Raw genomic sequence first — 16,098 nt, forward strand, 5'->3', positions numbered from 1 at the left:
GGATGCTCTTGAGAGGGCAATTTCACCTTGCCATTCCCCTCAAAAAATCATACGAGAGTTCAAAATTGCTTTGCTACCGGAGTGGGATTGATTGCCACAGGACTTTTCAACTGTCTCCTGTTCAGTATGCTGTCAATCTGCATGATCTGTCTGGCTGTGAGAGGGGACCATACTCCATATTAGACAAAATTCTGTATTATACAGTCAAAAGTCGTTAATCCGGACTCGTCGGGACTTCGGCGATTCCGTATTATCGATTTTTCTGGATTATAGATTATCAGTTTAAATCTCGTAAGATGGCATGCAGAAATTCTAAAATTAAAAATATGAAACCGTAATTTACGAAATAAAGAACAATTATGATCTAAAGGGTATCAAAATTTACAAAAAAAAAGCTTAATATTTATTTGTTTACTTTATTAAACATTTCTTTCAATGTAAGTTGTTTAAGTTGATTCATTTTTTCTGTGATAATACATTCTCTTTAATTCTATAAACAGACATAATTTCTTGTTCAGTTACAAAGTTCCGCTGTTCAAGTCCCGTTAATTGCTGTGCCGAGAATACCGACTAACTTGTCAATCGAAATTTTTTCGTTTTCACTGACCTCTCTGTCACATTCTTCATGTCTTTATCCATTTTTTGCAGCAATTCTACTTTTTGTTTGTTGGACATCGAAACACACTTTCGTTTTGTAGATCCTTTGGAAGTTCCAGCATCGGAAATTCTATTTGACATAATCGAAAGTTCAAGTTTACTTTTATAAAATTGCTCTTATAGTCTGCAAAAAATAATAAGCGGAATCCAATTCGAAGATTAAGGAACAACGCAATCATTAACATTAACTGAAATAGATAATTAGATAATTTTAGCTTACACCGTCCGTTATACATTAAACGCGCAGGCGAAAACATATTCTGCACTTGTGCACACGCATATGCGCAGTAGTCAAGGTCTTACGCGCACGCGTAAAACGCCTGTGCGCATGTGCCAACGCAGCGCATGCGCAGAAAGTTTTTAGCTTTGAAGTCCGGATTATGGGTGTCCGAATTAACGACTTTTGACTGTACTCCATATTCAGTTCAATATCACAAAGTGGATTTTGAACATCCCTTCACTATGAGCTTTTCTGATAATAATTCATATGTAAAATGACTTTTATATGATACATCCCTTTCTCTTTTATAAATGTATATTATATATATTCTATTTATATATCTCTGTTATATATGTTATTATATATAATATATTTATATATATTGTTACGAAATGTACAGGCGCAGATGACATCCCTGCAAAGCAGTTTTAGGGTTGCCATAAAATGGCAAGATAAAGCAAGGTTGCCACATTTGGCAACAAAATATCAAATTTCATTAAAATCTATCCATTAGTTTTTCAGAAATTTGAAATAAATTGCAAATGCTTAAATAAAATAATCTTGGAATAATAAAACAATCTGCTTAAATAAATAAAATAATCTTGTTTCTGCTTAAAATAATCTTGGAATTGTACATTTTGTTTTTCCATGTGTTTATGTTTTTGCAATTTGTTTTTGCTTCAAATAATATATTGAAGAGTTGCACAGATTTAGCAGCAGTACATAAGTTTTGATCTATAAAATTTGATATTTGTGAAGTATAGCTTTATAGAATGCGAATTTTGTATTCTTCACTGCTAGGAAAAACTGCATATTTCTGAAGCAATGCAACACTTTCTTTTTCATCAGCTGGCAAACTCCACAGCTCCATTGTAATTCTTTACAAGGAAAAAATTTTTAAAAAAATTGCAGTCAATGCAGAAAATACTTCTGGACCATCATCAGTGCAGCAAAAACAAACACTAATGACAGGTGCTCTTATGCTGAGTATGCACATGTACCTGGTATTGCCGCATAAATACATTTTGCCAATGTCATGGGTTGCACTGCAAGTACAGTCAAAAGTCATTAATTCGGACACCCATAATCCGGACCTCAAAACTGAAAACTTTCTGCGCATGCGCCGCGTTGACACATGCGCATAGGCATTTACGCGTGCGCGTAAGACCTTTTACGACTGCGCATATGAGTGTGCACAAGTGCAGAATACGTTTTCGCCTGCGCGTTTTATGTATAATGGACGTATAAGCTAAAATTATCTAATTATCTATTTCAGTTAATGTTGATGATTGCGTTGTTCCTTAATTTTCGAATTGGATCCGGCTTATTATTTTTTGAAGACTGTAAGAGCAATTTTATAAAAGTAAGCTTAAACTTTCGATTATATCAAATAGAATTTCCGATATATATTTGTTAATATGTAAAGGATCTAAAGCAAAAGTATGTTTTGAAATCCGAAATCTGTTTATCAATTTCACGCTGCTCGGCGGGGGAACGCTGCGGCGGGCGCGTAATAAATTGGAAGTTGATCTCTCAGCACTATCCTTATCTTCAGCGCAGATGTTTTCATTTTATTTGGCTTATAATTCCTTACCAAATGTAGTATTTCATCTCGATATGCTCCGTCTTTGATATGATTTAAAACAAGTTCCTCGTCATTATAATTCGCTTCCGATAGCGAAGAAAGTGACAGAGGTTATTGAAAACGAAAAAATTTCGATTGACAAATTAGTCGGTGTTCTTGACACAGCAATTATAGGACTTGAACAGCGGAACTTTGTAACTGAACAAGAAATTATGTCTGTTTAATAGAATTAAAGAGAAAGTATTATCACATGAAACGAAACAACTTACACTGAAAGAAATGTTTAATAAAGTAAACAAATAAATATTAAGCTTTTTCTTTTTGCAAATTTTGATACCCTTTAGATCATAATTGTTCTTTATTTCATAAATTATGGTTTCATATTTTTAATTTTAGAATTTCTGCATGCCATCTTGCGAGATTTAAACATATGATCTATAATCTGGAAAAATCGATAACCCGGAATCGCAGAAGTCCTGACGAGTCCGGATTAACGACTTTTGACTGTATTGAAAACACTAGAGCGCAGTTACAACTTTCAACAGGCCATTCCAAAAAAGATATATAAATGACAAAGATGTTTAGGATGAGCTGCATACATTGCTTTATACAGTTTTATCATTGCGTTGTTGCTTTATACAGTTTTATCATTGCTTAATTTATGAAATAAAGAACAATTATGATCTAAAGGGTATCAAAATTTGCGAAAAGGAAAAGCTTAATATTTATTTGTTTACTTCATTAAACATTTCTTTCAATGTAAGTTGTTTAAGTTTTGCTTCATTGCATGTGATAATACTTTCTCTTTAATTCTATTAAACAGACATAATTTCTTGTTCAGTTACAAAGTTCCCCTGTTCAAGTCCTATAATTGCTGTGTCAAGAACACCGACTAATTTGTAAATCAAAATTTTTTCTTTTTCAATAACCTCTGTCACTTTTCTTCGCTATCGGAAGCGAATTATAATGACGAGGAACTTGTTTTAAATCATATCAAAGACGGAGCATATCGAGATGAAATACTACATATGGTAAGGAATTATAAGCCAAATAAAATAAAAACATCTGCGCTGAAGATAAGTATAGTGCTGACAAATCCACTTCCAATTCATTACGCGCCCGCCGCGGCGTTCCCCCCGCAGCGTGAAATTTATAAACAGATTTCGTATTTCAAAACATACTTTCACTTTAGATCCTTTACATATTAACAAATATATATCGGAAATTCTATTTGATATAATCGAAAGTTTAAGCTTACTTTTATAAAATTGCTCTTACAGTCTTCAAAAAATAATAAGCCGGATCCTATTCGAAAATTAAGGAACAGAGCAATCATCAACATTAACTGAAATAGATAATTAGATAATTTTAGCTTATACGTCCATTATACATAAAACGCGCATGCGAAAACGTATTCTGCACTTTTGCACACTCATATGTGCAGTCGTAAAAGGTCTTACGCGCACGCGTAAACGCCTATGCGTATGTGTCAACGGCGCATGCGCCGAAAGTTTTACGTTTTGAGGTTCGGATTATAGATCATTCCGAATTATGGGTGTCCGAATTAACGACTTTTGACTGTATATCTTTTAGAAAGTAACAGGTGAACATAGCGAGACTAAGTATAATAACAACTGAATTATTAAACTTTAATTTTGGAAAATATAGAATTTTGTTCTGTAAGGAAGAACATTTGTATTTAGAGTGCCTCACTTTATTCTGTTAAATTAAGCAAATTCTCCATTTGGGATCAAAATATAAGAAATAAGAACTAACTAATGACTAACAAAAGAGATTTAGCTGAAGCTAGCATAATTCTAAACTAGTTGGCCCATAATGTTAAATTAGCCAGCAAACTATCAAAAGGCATGTAATACAGTCAAGAGCAATAACAGCTTAGAGAGATGTAGCCCAAAGGCAAACACGCGGTACTCAGGAATCCTAATTCTCTCTGCCGAAGTCAGAGAGATAGCATCAAGTGGGAAAATGCCTAGTGCCATCTATGTGTATGATCTTTTAAACTGTAAGTTTTCAATTTCCTTATTAATAAAAAAATCTCTTTCTATAATGTCTGCTCGTTTGATAAGATTAGAATATTTTTGATATTTTCCATGCTTCTGTCTAGATGAATTTGACTTAAATACTATTTTCTTTCTCATTTGCATTTAATGCGATTCTAAAAACTCATTATGGTAGGGAGTTTTTGTAAGCTGAAGCTAGGAAAGACAGGAAAGGCGAACTAAATTAAAATAACTGTTATAAAATTAAAATGTACGTTACACCTTAAATAATGACCTGGTTACACAGAAAGCAACCAGCACAAAGCACATTTTTAAATAAAGTGTGATGTTGCGTGACCCCAACTTGTCCGCAACAGTAGTAGTGACTGCTATGAACCGGAAGTTACACAAACTCGTAAGAAGGGTTTAAGCCCTTTTTATTTCACTTTAGAAATTACAGTTGCATTCACTTGACGTTCACAAACTACGCCGACCCGGCGGTGTAACAAAAATAGAGGAGCATAACTAATGAAGTCACTATCTACGAGGCTCTATAATTGTAACTATCTTAACCGCGTTCTAAGATACAGCTGAGATTCAGCAAACTTTCTGATTAAGACGTTGAAAGAATTCAACTAACTGCCGAAGTAGGCACACAGGCCAAAACACGCGGTTCTTAAACTTCTACCAAGCAACCTTCATGCTCGTGAATCAAGAAGCACACTTCCAAACTCGTTTCTCTTCTATTTAACTCAAATTACTTCTGCTAAAAATTTTAATACTCTGCGCGTTCTACTAAAATTTACATACTCTGGCATTGGCAATTCCGAGGGAAAGTAAAGGCTTGACAGGAAAGATAGCTTAAAATAAATGTTAGTTAAAATAAATATAAACCCTACAAAAGTATTGATATATCAAAATGTTTATAATGATGAAAACTATTTTTTAAATAGTGAAGAAAATTTCTTGCTTAAATTTACCTATATTTAATAAAATAGCCAAATTAATGGTGTGATCTGGAGGACTTTGTGAATTCTTATTCATGTAATTATTAAATGTAAGTCATGTAAATTAATTAAATTTAATTACTAATGCAAAATTCATTAATTCATGCAATCATTATTTAAACATGTTTAAGCTATAACACTCAACAATAAGAGAATTTACAAAATTTTACTAGAAATCAATGTCAGTATTTTATAGCTACAGGCTTTAACAAACTAATAATTGAAATTAAACTGGTTAAATGTTTTTGTTTTGTTTTGTTTAAAAAATGCTGTATAAGAACCATAAGCTGTTCGCAATCTTGACCACGAGATCCATATCCGGTGTTACGGTCATCTCATACACTATATACTTCATGTATCCCCACAGGCATAATCCAGGAGAGTCAGGTTGGGGGATTATGGTAGCCTGTCGACTTGTCTGCCTCGGCCAATCCAGCGATCAGAATGTATTCTGTCAAGGTATTCCCACATAGTGCTGCTAAATTGTGCAGGTGCTGAAACCAGATGTTTCAGCTTGTAGCTGCGGTAATGTCAACCATCAGTTCCGGTAATACTCTTTCCATAAAATGTCCATAAGGAACTGAGTCAGTAAACTGATTCATCCTTCTCCTACAACCTCCTTGCCTGAAGTGATCACACATCCCACTGCCCCATATGCCTGCGAACATTGCCCTCTGGTGGTTGCCGTTTGCATTTTCAGACACAAGTTTCTATGTAAATAATGTTTGTCATGGTATGATAGACCTGCATGTTAAGTTTGGCAACGACCTTTTGAGACACCCTGTATATTGGAGAATGTGTCAAAAACATGGGAATTCTGCTGTATGTTGAAACTGGGGTGTGTGCGTTTTGAAAGTACTGGATTAATTCTTGTATTTATTTGCTGCATTATCAGAAGTCGATAATTGAGTTTATTACATATTTGAGCATTTTTTTCTTGTACTTCTATGGCTAGAGATATTATTATGGATATATTTTTTTTTTTTTTCAAATATATAGCTTAGGAAAGAAAGCATTGTTACAAGCAGCAGAATAACATAATAGCATTTATAAATGCTTCTAAAAAACTTCATAATGTTAAAAAGATACCACTGTGACCTTAAGATTAACATCAAATAAGAATATTTTATCATTTAATTATTGATGTTATTCTATTTCTTTATGCACTTTTTTAAAATTTGTTTTAAATCTTGTGTTAAATCCTATTTGTGTAAATTTGTTTTAAATCCTATTTATTTCTTAAATAAGAATCAAATACGAATTGTAAAATTTTATCATGCATAGAGATGTGAAATTTATAAATATATATATATATATATATATATAGAAATAGTAGTAAGCTCGCCTAAAAGTTACCAGGAGCTGTGGCTCCAAAAAGTTCAACATGTTTTTAAAAAACAATGTCATTGAAGGGTGAGAAATCTGCTACACGAAAAAGGAAAAAAACATAGTAAAATACTCAGTGTTGGAAACTAGTAATGGCAAAAAGTGCAGTAAAATACCTATGGATGTACCATTTGAAAAATTAATACATATGAAAATCAAACCAAGTAACAAGTAAAACATAAAACAAACAAAATCAGATAAAAATAGAAAGCCGAAAATGGTAAATTAGCTGAACTCGACTTCCAAACTGGCTTTTCAAGGGAAATATCAGCTAATTTACCATTTTACCATTTAATTTAAATTCAGCTAATTTACCATTTTCCGCTTTCTATTTTTATCTGATTTCTATTTTATTAATTTGTTTAAATATATATATTTTAAATATTTAAGTATTGAATTTTTTTTTCATAAATGAGAAATTGACTTTCTTAAAGTTTATACTTAGTATTCTATATTTTGATTTCTAATCTTGAGAATTTTTTCTCTAGCTGGAGCATATGACTGTTATGAGAACTTATTTGTTTAAAATTTTAGCCACTCACAATATATTAGAGGATACATTACCAAGGTTAGTTCTCCTATTTCACAATAAATATGTAATATTTTATTCTTCCTTAAGTAGCAGGGCATGTTTTGCATAAAGTGTTCTTTATTTGCTAGTTTTTATTGCCATTTAAAGAGAAAAATAATAAAAAGTAACATACATATGCTGTTTCTGCACAAATTCTCATTTGAATTAACTGGGAGCTTCAAAGCATATTGAAAGTAAAAATACTAAAGTAATATGATGTTACAAATAATAATATGGAATACTAACGACATGTGTTTGTAAAATTTACTATCAGTTAATTTACTCTTAAAATATCTTTAAGCCATTCATAGCATCCAGAAATTGATACTTATTTTAGATAGTTAATCCTTGAAACTACACTTACAAACGTGAAATAGTTCTTATTTTTTTTGCCTAATATATTTTCTTGCTTATGACTGTGTGCTTATATATATTTCTTTTCAGACTTGAAATGTTAAAGGCTTTGTCTGAGGATGGAAAGATTGTTTCTAATTTTGAGGAAGAAATAGGTAGCTTTTGTTTTTATATATGTTTTGATTTTCAATGATTAAAATCTGAAAATAAGTTAGAGAACTAAATTTAATACGAATGGATATTTTGATTATTAATTGCATTTATATTATAAAAAAAGTTATTAATTAATATACATACAAATGTAATTGCAATCTAATTAATAACATTTTTTAAAGTTATAATTAGTAGTTAATAATATAATTAGTAGTCAGTTATAATTAGTAGGTAATATTTGTTATAATTAGTTAATTAGTAGGTAAGATTATTTTCACAGTTTTGAACTAAATTTTCTTTTATATGTATGTAAACATGAGAAAATAATAATTAAAAAAAAATTTAGATCATGAAAGGGCTCAACATTCATACGCATGGGGTATATATATATTCAGAATTATATTCCTATATATCTATATAGGTATAGATAGATAGATACATAAAAAAACCTAGTAAGAGGCAAAATTAAAAACAAATTTCAGCTGCAGGATTGAAGTAAAATAAACTAAAACATGTAAAGTTGAAAGTCAATTGGAGTCAAAGCAAGGCAGTTTCTCAACAATATTAATATTGCATCCTTGTAAAGGGCATAAACATAAAATCTAAACAATTCAAAATAACCAATTTACTTTTAACTTTAGATGTTTTAAGTTGATATATATATATATATATAGAGAGAGAGAGATAGATGATAGGTATACTGAGAATTATATTTATATATGTATTGGGTTGTTTGGAAAGTAATTTAAATTTTTTTCTATTGGATTCTAAAGTGTATTTTTTCACAGAAACTTCACACTTAAGTCGTATAATCATTATATAGTTTGACAGCTAATGTAGCAAGGCTTTCTTTGACAGCTAATATAGCAAGGCTTTCTTTGACAGCTAATATAGCAAGTTTGATTGATTCTATGCAGTAGTTTTTGGTTGGTGCACTTTGAAATATGGAAAGTGAAAAGTATCATTTTCGGCATATTTTACGTTTTTACTATCCAAAAGGTAAAATGCTGTTCAAAGTAGGAAAAAACATCTGATATGTATTGAATGTTCTGACAGAAAGCCAGTGCCAAAACTGGATTGCAAAATTTAGATCTGGCAATTTTGCCCTTGAAGATGAACCATATTCTGAAAGGCCAGTTAAAGCTCATGAAGACACAATATAACAACTCATGAGATGGCTGAGAGATTAAATTTATCAAATTCAACCGTTCATGATCATTTGAAATGCCTGTCTTTAATCTCAAACCTCAACATATGGGTTTCTCATGTTCTCACGGAAAGAAATTTGTGCTGTTACATTTATATTTGTGATTTGCTTCTCAAACATGAAGAAAATGATCCATATCATCACTGGGGACGAGAAGTGGGTTGTCTACAACAATGGTAAATGTGAGAAGTCATGGAGCAAAAAAGATGAACCGGCTCAAAGCACTTCAAAAGCTGATATTCATCAAAAAACGTGATGCTATCCATTTGGGATTTCAAAGGTGTTTTTTTTTTTTTTTTTTTTTTTTTTTTTTTTTTTTTTTTACTTCTACCAAACAGCATGAGGATAAATTTTTAAGTGTACTGTCATCAGCTGGACAAACTGAATGATTCACTTAAACAGAAAAGGCCAGAACTTATCAATAGAAAAGGTGTAGTGTTCTGCCAAGATAATGCTAGACCTCGTACAAGTTTAGTAACTCGCCAAAAGCTTTTATAGTTTGGATGGGATATACTGCCACATACACTGTTGTCTCCAGATATGGCATCTTTTGATTATTATTTGTTCTGGTCTCTGCAAAATTTTTAGATGGTAAATCTTTACTTCAAATGATGAGGCCAAAAATCACCTGGATCAGTTTTTTGCCAGCAAAGAAAAAACATTAATGAGCGTGAACTCATACTATTACCAGAAAGATGCCAAAAGATATTGGATTAGAATGGCCAATATATAATTCAATAAAATATTTATTCGCTGTAAGAAAATCTTTCATTTTCATGGAAGAAAACAAAATTACTTTCCGAGCAACCCAATATATGATGGTATAATTTAGATCCTTACAGTAATTTGATATGAGGACTAGAGAAGACATTATCTTGCAGTCACGAGTGTATGAAGGTAAGAAGGTCACTGAAAATATCAATTATGTAGTAGAAGATGTGGAGAACTTTTGAAGAATCACAAAATCACTTGATAATCAAAATGTCTCTTTATTACTTGCTGATTGCCCTTTGACATGGCACATCCCACAATTTTGATGATGACACATTACATTTTTGACAGCAGCCAAGCAAGAGATGTTCTTTAGCTAGCAAGCATAGGCAGAGAAAGAAGATGGTTAGTTGAATTGCAACGGTATTTATAGTAAAATTTTTCATTAATCTGATTGATTAAAACTTATAGGCAGACAGATACAGAAGTTTAAGATGATATAATGCGGAATTATTTTCAGACATGGCGCAGTTTCAAGAAAGTTATTATTAGAGAGGAAGTACCTAAATTAAAAATGAGCAAGTAAGAGGCTTTTTAAATTATATAATTTGCATATTTTTTCTTGCGTATTTATATGTGCGTGTGTATACATTATTAAAAGCAAATTGCGAGTATAAATATTTAAATTTTACAGTTTGCCTTTAAGATTTTGTAAATGTGTCTGATTTGTTCAGTATTTTTATTTACTTATAATGAAGAGCCTGCTATAAACATATTTTAAATATTTTTCATTTTGTATTCAATAACAGTTGTGTTAATACTGTCAAAAATTTTTCAGGACCTTTCCTTCTTAGTTGGTTTCCTGAAATAATGGCTACTGGAAAAACTGCTGAATTCCTTCGTTTAATAACCAATGTTATTAAATTTAATGCTGCTTATTTAGATGATGAAATTATTGCAGGCTTTATTAAGTAAGTTTTTCTTTTTTTTATTCATGGTTTTTAATATGTTTTTAAACTGAAAAATATTAGTATTTTGATCTTCTTTTTTTTTTTTTTTTTTTTTTTTTTTTTTTTTTAAGATCTACATGTGATTTGTGCACCAGAACCAAAGCTGAAGAAGATATTCAAGTAAATATTCTAATTAATTGATATGTTTTTATGCTCCTGAAATACAGTAGAACTCCGATAATCTGAGCTAATATGGACAGTCTAACTCGTATAAGCATAAGCTTGGATGACACAAATTGACATAAAGAATACTATTGTCTTATTGTACATACTATAGGGAATTTATTAACATACGGGATTCATGCAAGTATATAGCAATATAAAAGATATGTATGTTTAAATATGTAAATATATGTGCCAAACTAAATATGATATGCACTGTAAACTTGAAAACATGAATCTGTAATATAAAATGAGTTTGCTGTACAGTATACATAACATATCACACATTAAAAAAAAAAAAAAAAAAATGTCACTCACAGCCTTCTATTTCATTGTGCGTGCTGCCTTGTTTCCTTACTGCAACATTCCTTAGACTTTGCAACTTTATACTGTTGACTAGTGAAATGTCATCTTGCTGTTCAGCATAGATCAGTGTCTTTTCAGTCACATTCAAGCCATCTGTCTGACTAATCTTGGTTTGAGCAAAGCTCATGTCTTTGTTATCAGAATTTTCTTAATGAATGACTAATATAAGGTAAATGTAATTACGTGTAAATTTTCACTGGCCTCATCTGACAGTTCAACTTGTTCATTATCTTGCATCCTGTTATTTATATCTTCATTCGATACTGCCTCTGTAACTTGTAGTTGGTTTACGATAGCCACTAATTCTTCATTATCTGAGTCTTGAGTTTGTGTCATACTTACGGTTACTTAATACTTACGGTTACTTGTCATACTTAATGTTGTGCTTTCGAGACGTGGAAAATGCAAGTTAAATTTCAACAATTGGTCCAGTAGAATGGGAGATATAGAACCGTCCCCCCCTTTTTTTTGTGCAAGGTGTACTTTGGCTCCAGTACGGAAATTAAAAACCAACCGATTTTTCAATCAGATTGTGTAAGAAACATGGCTGCCGAGCTCAAGCATGGTAACGATGGGGTTTTTATCTTAACAGTTTGAGTTATTGCTAAAACTGAATAAAACCTACAGATTGTTTACCGTTTGAGAAATGCTATTTTATTGACTTTTACTCATTGCACTGACTTCAGATAACAAGGAACTTCGGTTAATCAAAATTTGGATAATCGGGGCTCTACTGTATGTGTACTTTCTTTCGAGTACTAGTTGATTGAAAATTATTTAACAACTGATTTGAACGAAGGAGGATATGGATAAAATGTTCTGAATATATTCCATCCTAATATGCAGCCTTTAAAATTATTAGATTACTTTTTTTCTCTAATATTTATATACTCTTCAAAAAAGAAAAAGGTGTGTTTCATCCCTGGAATGAAAAAGGTTATAATTTATTTAAAAATGTTTTTAGAAAATTTCATATACGTCCTTTGTCAGAAAAGTTTCAAGACAGTTTTTTTAATTTCTGAGTTTTCATACTAAAAAGGAACGAATGTTCAGAGTTGCCAACTCTCCCGATTTAGGCGGGAGACTCCTGATTTTCGACCGCTCTCCTGCCAACCCGATTTACAATATATTTCTCCAGACTTTTTCCTATTCTTAAAATTTTTACGATTTTTATGGAACTTGGCTTAATACTTTGTTATATGAACAAAAAACAAAAAAAAAAAAAAAGTGATTTTGGATGTCTGAAAGCAATTGAATTTTCTCTAGATTATATCTAAAACAAAACTTTGCGAATCAGATAACTTAGTTCTCCAATAGCCATTGAGCTCCACTGCATTTCATTTGGCATATATTAGCCAATGAGGACAAAACAAGCTGTTATTTGGGTGTTCTTTAGTTATTTCGTTCATTTTGTCCTGAGTTGTGTGAGTACACGTGCCTTCAAGAAATAGTTTTAGAAATTATCATCTTTTGTTATGTCTGCGAGAAAGGTGAAATACTCGTGTACGTTTCAAAAATCGTACACAGTTGACTTTCCTTCTGTTATTTCCTCAAGGAAATGTAATAAATTTGCGATGTGTGACGCCTGTTGTTGCAATTTTTCGATTTCGCATGGTGGAAGGGCGATGTTCTCAAACATGTGCGTACACAAAAACACAAGAACAACATGAGTTGTTTTGAAAAAAACAAAATTAAATTTTTCTTTGGAAACAAAGGACCAAAAAGTTATTAATGCAGAATGTCTGTTCTCTGCCTTTTTACTGGAGCACAACCTGCCACTGAATGCATCGGATCACGCTGCAGCTTTATTTAGAAAAATGTTTCTCGATAGTGAAATCGGTAAGAAATACTCAAGTACAAGAACCAAAACAGGTGTAATTGTTTTGAAAAATAAATCTTCAGTTATTGATTGTATTAAAACAGCTCCGTTCTGCCTCTCTACGGATGGAAACAATAATACCAATTCAAAACTGTATCCAATTGTTGTTTAGTTTGTTTTCAGTAAAGTTTAATTGGAAACTGAATGGTGCTGATGGAATTTTAAAATATAGTGAACTAGAATTATGTTGGCCATCTTGACAGTTCCCCATAGTTAATGCAGAGTGTGAGAGGATTTTCAATGTTGCGAAACCGAGGACTAAATTTAGATCTAATATTAGTGATGACACATTAGAAAAACTTTTATTAGCAAAAGCAGGCCTACGTGGCAGTTGCTGTGAACAAAATTATGAAGTTTCTTTCTTAAAGAAAGCAAAATCTGCCACTGTTTATAACATTTGTACGAAAACTGATTAAAGTGCCCCTTTTTTTTTTTTTTTTTTGTTTTCTTAAATGATGCAAGTAATAAAAATGTTTTTTATGTGTAAGGTATTTTTGTGTTGCTTGCATTTAAGAATTAGTTACTATTTAAAGTTAATTCATTATTAAAAACTATATTTTTATCATTTAAAAAGTCTTTTTAACATTGTGAAAAATCTCCTGATTTCTTAAAAAAATCTCCTGATTTTTGAGTGTCATAGGTTGGCCAGTATGAATGCTGTTTTTATGTTGCTATGTATTCTTACTTGTTGTTAACCATGTTTCCACCCAAATTTACTAGGTAACAAGGAAAACAAAAGTTAAAAAGGAACAAATTTTGTTTTTATGTTACCTGGTATGTATTCTTAATTGACATGACCTTAGCCGTATTTCTGCACAAACTTACTATGTGGCAGGACTGTGCTTCGGAATGCACTGTTTGAATTGTTGTCGCATTTGTTAAGTCGACACAATGGATGCTGATTGTGAGCAAAGAGTAAACATTAAGTTCTGTGTTAAGCTTGGAGAAACCCCTAGTGAAATGTGGAACATCATTAAACAAGCATATGCAGGTGAAGCTCTTTCAAGAAATCGTGTTTTTGAGTGGCACAAAAGGTTTCGTAAAGGCCGAGATTCAGTGTAAGACGATCCCAGAGCCGATACCGATTCATGGAGCATGTAAGGCAGTTATTGCAAGAAGACTGTCGTGTAACTGTGCATATGATATCAAAAGAACTGAATTTAAATCATGATGTTTGTCTTAGATTTTATAAATCGTGATGTTTGTTGTAAGATTTTATGTGAAGATTTAGGGAGATGGAAACTTAATGCAAGATCTAGTCCCTCACTCACAAACTAATTCCTCACTCACTAACAGATGGACAGAAAGAGGAAAGACGAAGAATTTCAGCTGAACTATTGGACAGAGCCAGATGTGATTCCATATTTGTGAGAAAGCTTATTGTGATTTTTTGTTTCCATGAATGAAAAGGTGATTGAAAGGAAAGCTGCATCAAGGTTATTGCAGACATCCAACGGGCTGTGGCAAATGAACTTGCAAGTATTGCAGTTGAAGATTTTTCTGCTTGTTTTTAAGATCTCCAGAAATGTTGGCAGTTGTGTTGATAGCCAAGGGGGACTACTTTATAGCGGCTAGGATCATTACTTGGTAAATGCAATTTTCTATTTTTTAAGGACCTTTCTCCTGGAACTTTTCTGACAAAGAATGTAGAATTAAACTGAGTGTTCACATATTCTGTGTACTTAAAAAATCTGTTTCACATTTTTATGTTAGAGCTTTGTTAAAAGATAAACAGTATGTTATGGGATTAGTGTGAAGCACCAAACTTTGTGCAAATAAAGAAAAGTATTTTATTATGTGCATATTAATTTACTATGAAGTCTTCAATAAATTTCAACCTACAACTTTCATTTTCATGAGCATTCAAAAACATGATGCTCAGTTTGCCACTGTGGAACATCAGTTTTGTTACTTTAATTTCTTTCTTCCATCTCGCTGATTGATTATCCACATACCTTAATACCATAGAGGTACATGTTCCTCGACACAGTGTGCCCATAAAAGTCTTCATGTTACTTTTATTTTCACTGCTATTGGTCACAGACATATACTTCTAATTACAGAAATATTTTAAACGAGGCATGTTTATATTTTGCCATTTAGAAATTAAAAAATCAGTTTCAGAAAAATTAAAATATCTTAACATTTTATATAGTCTTCTGGAACTTATAGTTATATTTATTGAAAATTTATAATCATTCTAAGAAACATAAACATAAACATTTGTCCTCCCATACAACAAAAATTGCCTGAGATATTAAACTTTAAATGCCTGAGATCATGCTTTCTGAAAGACAGACGTTCACAAATTGAAGAGCAAGATATTTAAATTTGTACATAACTAAAAATGAAATATCAGTTTAGAAATAGTTTTTGATACTCTTAGATTAAGAGATATTAGGAAAAGTTTTGATCAAAACAAATTCTTTTAAAAAAAGGAAATCTTATTTACAGAATTATATGTTATTTGTGTTCTAGAAAACATTGGCAAACTTCAGCATTGGCAAATAACTAACTTTTGTCATTATTTGCGTAAATAAAGAAAAATATTTCTAACCCAATTATTATTATAATTATTATTTATTGTACGACTATGAGATTAAACTGTATGTGGTTATAATCAACATGTTTTTAGCATTTGGAAGTTTATTAATTACTTGTGTCAAAATTCTTTTGGTATAACATATATAACAAAAGTAACAGTAAATTATTAAGAAATATCATTGAATGACATTAAATGGAAAGAAAATCAGCCTTGAATTATCTTAATTTGTTTCCTAATGTACCTTTCAAGGACAGTAATATAGATATATTTTTGGCTGTGTAGCAT

General features: G+C 31.5%; 1 protein-coding gene across 4 annotated transcripts in view; it reads left to right on the plus strand.

The window, feature by feature from the left end:
* The window catches only part of gig (TSC complex subunit tuberin), a 148,213-nt gene that overhangs the window by 31,074 nt on the left and 101,041 nt on the right, over positions 1–16,098 (plus strand). For 3 of the 4 annotated variants that reach the window (XM_085812599.1, XM_085812601.1, XM_085812600.1), the window contains exons 5-8: positions 7,344–7,423; positions 7,871–7,935; positions 10,690–10,822; positions 10,933–10,981. In XM_085812599.1, the coding sequence (XP_085668725.1) occupies positions 7,344–7,423; positions 7,871–7,935; positions 10,690–10,822; positions 10,933–10,981 (327 nt within the window). Of the gene's footprint in view, positions 1–7,343; positions 7,424–7,870; positions 7,936–10,412; positions 10,434–10,689; positions 10,823–10,932; positions 10,982–16,098 lie in introns of those variants that run through there. The other variant, XM_085812602.1, reaches the window with a different exon arrangement.

Source organism: Stegodyphus dumicola, chromosome 3 (assembly GCF_044657685.1).
Source record: "Stegodyphus dumicola isolate Sdum_Otavi_A_Nest chromosome 3, ASM4465768v1".
Taxonomy (NCBI): domain Eukaryota; kingdom Metazoa; phylum Arthropoda; class Arachnida; order Araneae; family Eresidae; genus Stegodyphus; species Stegodyphus dumicola.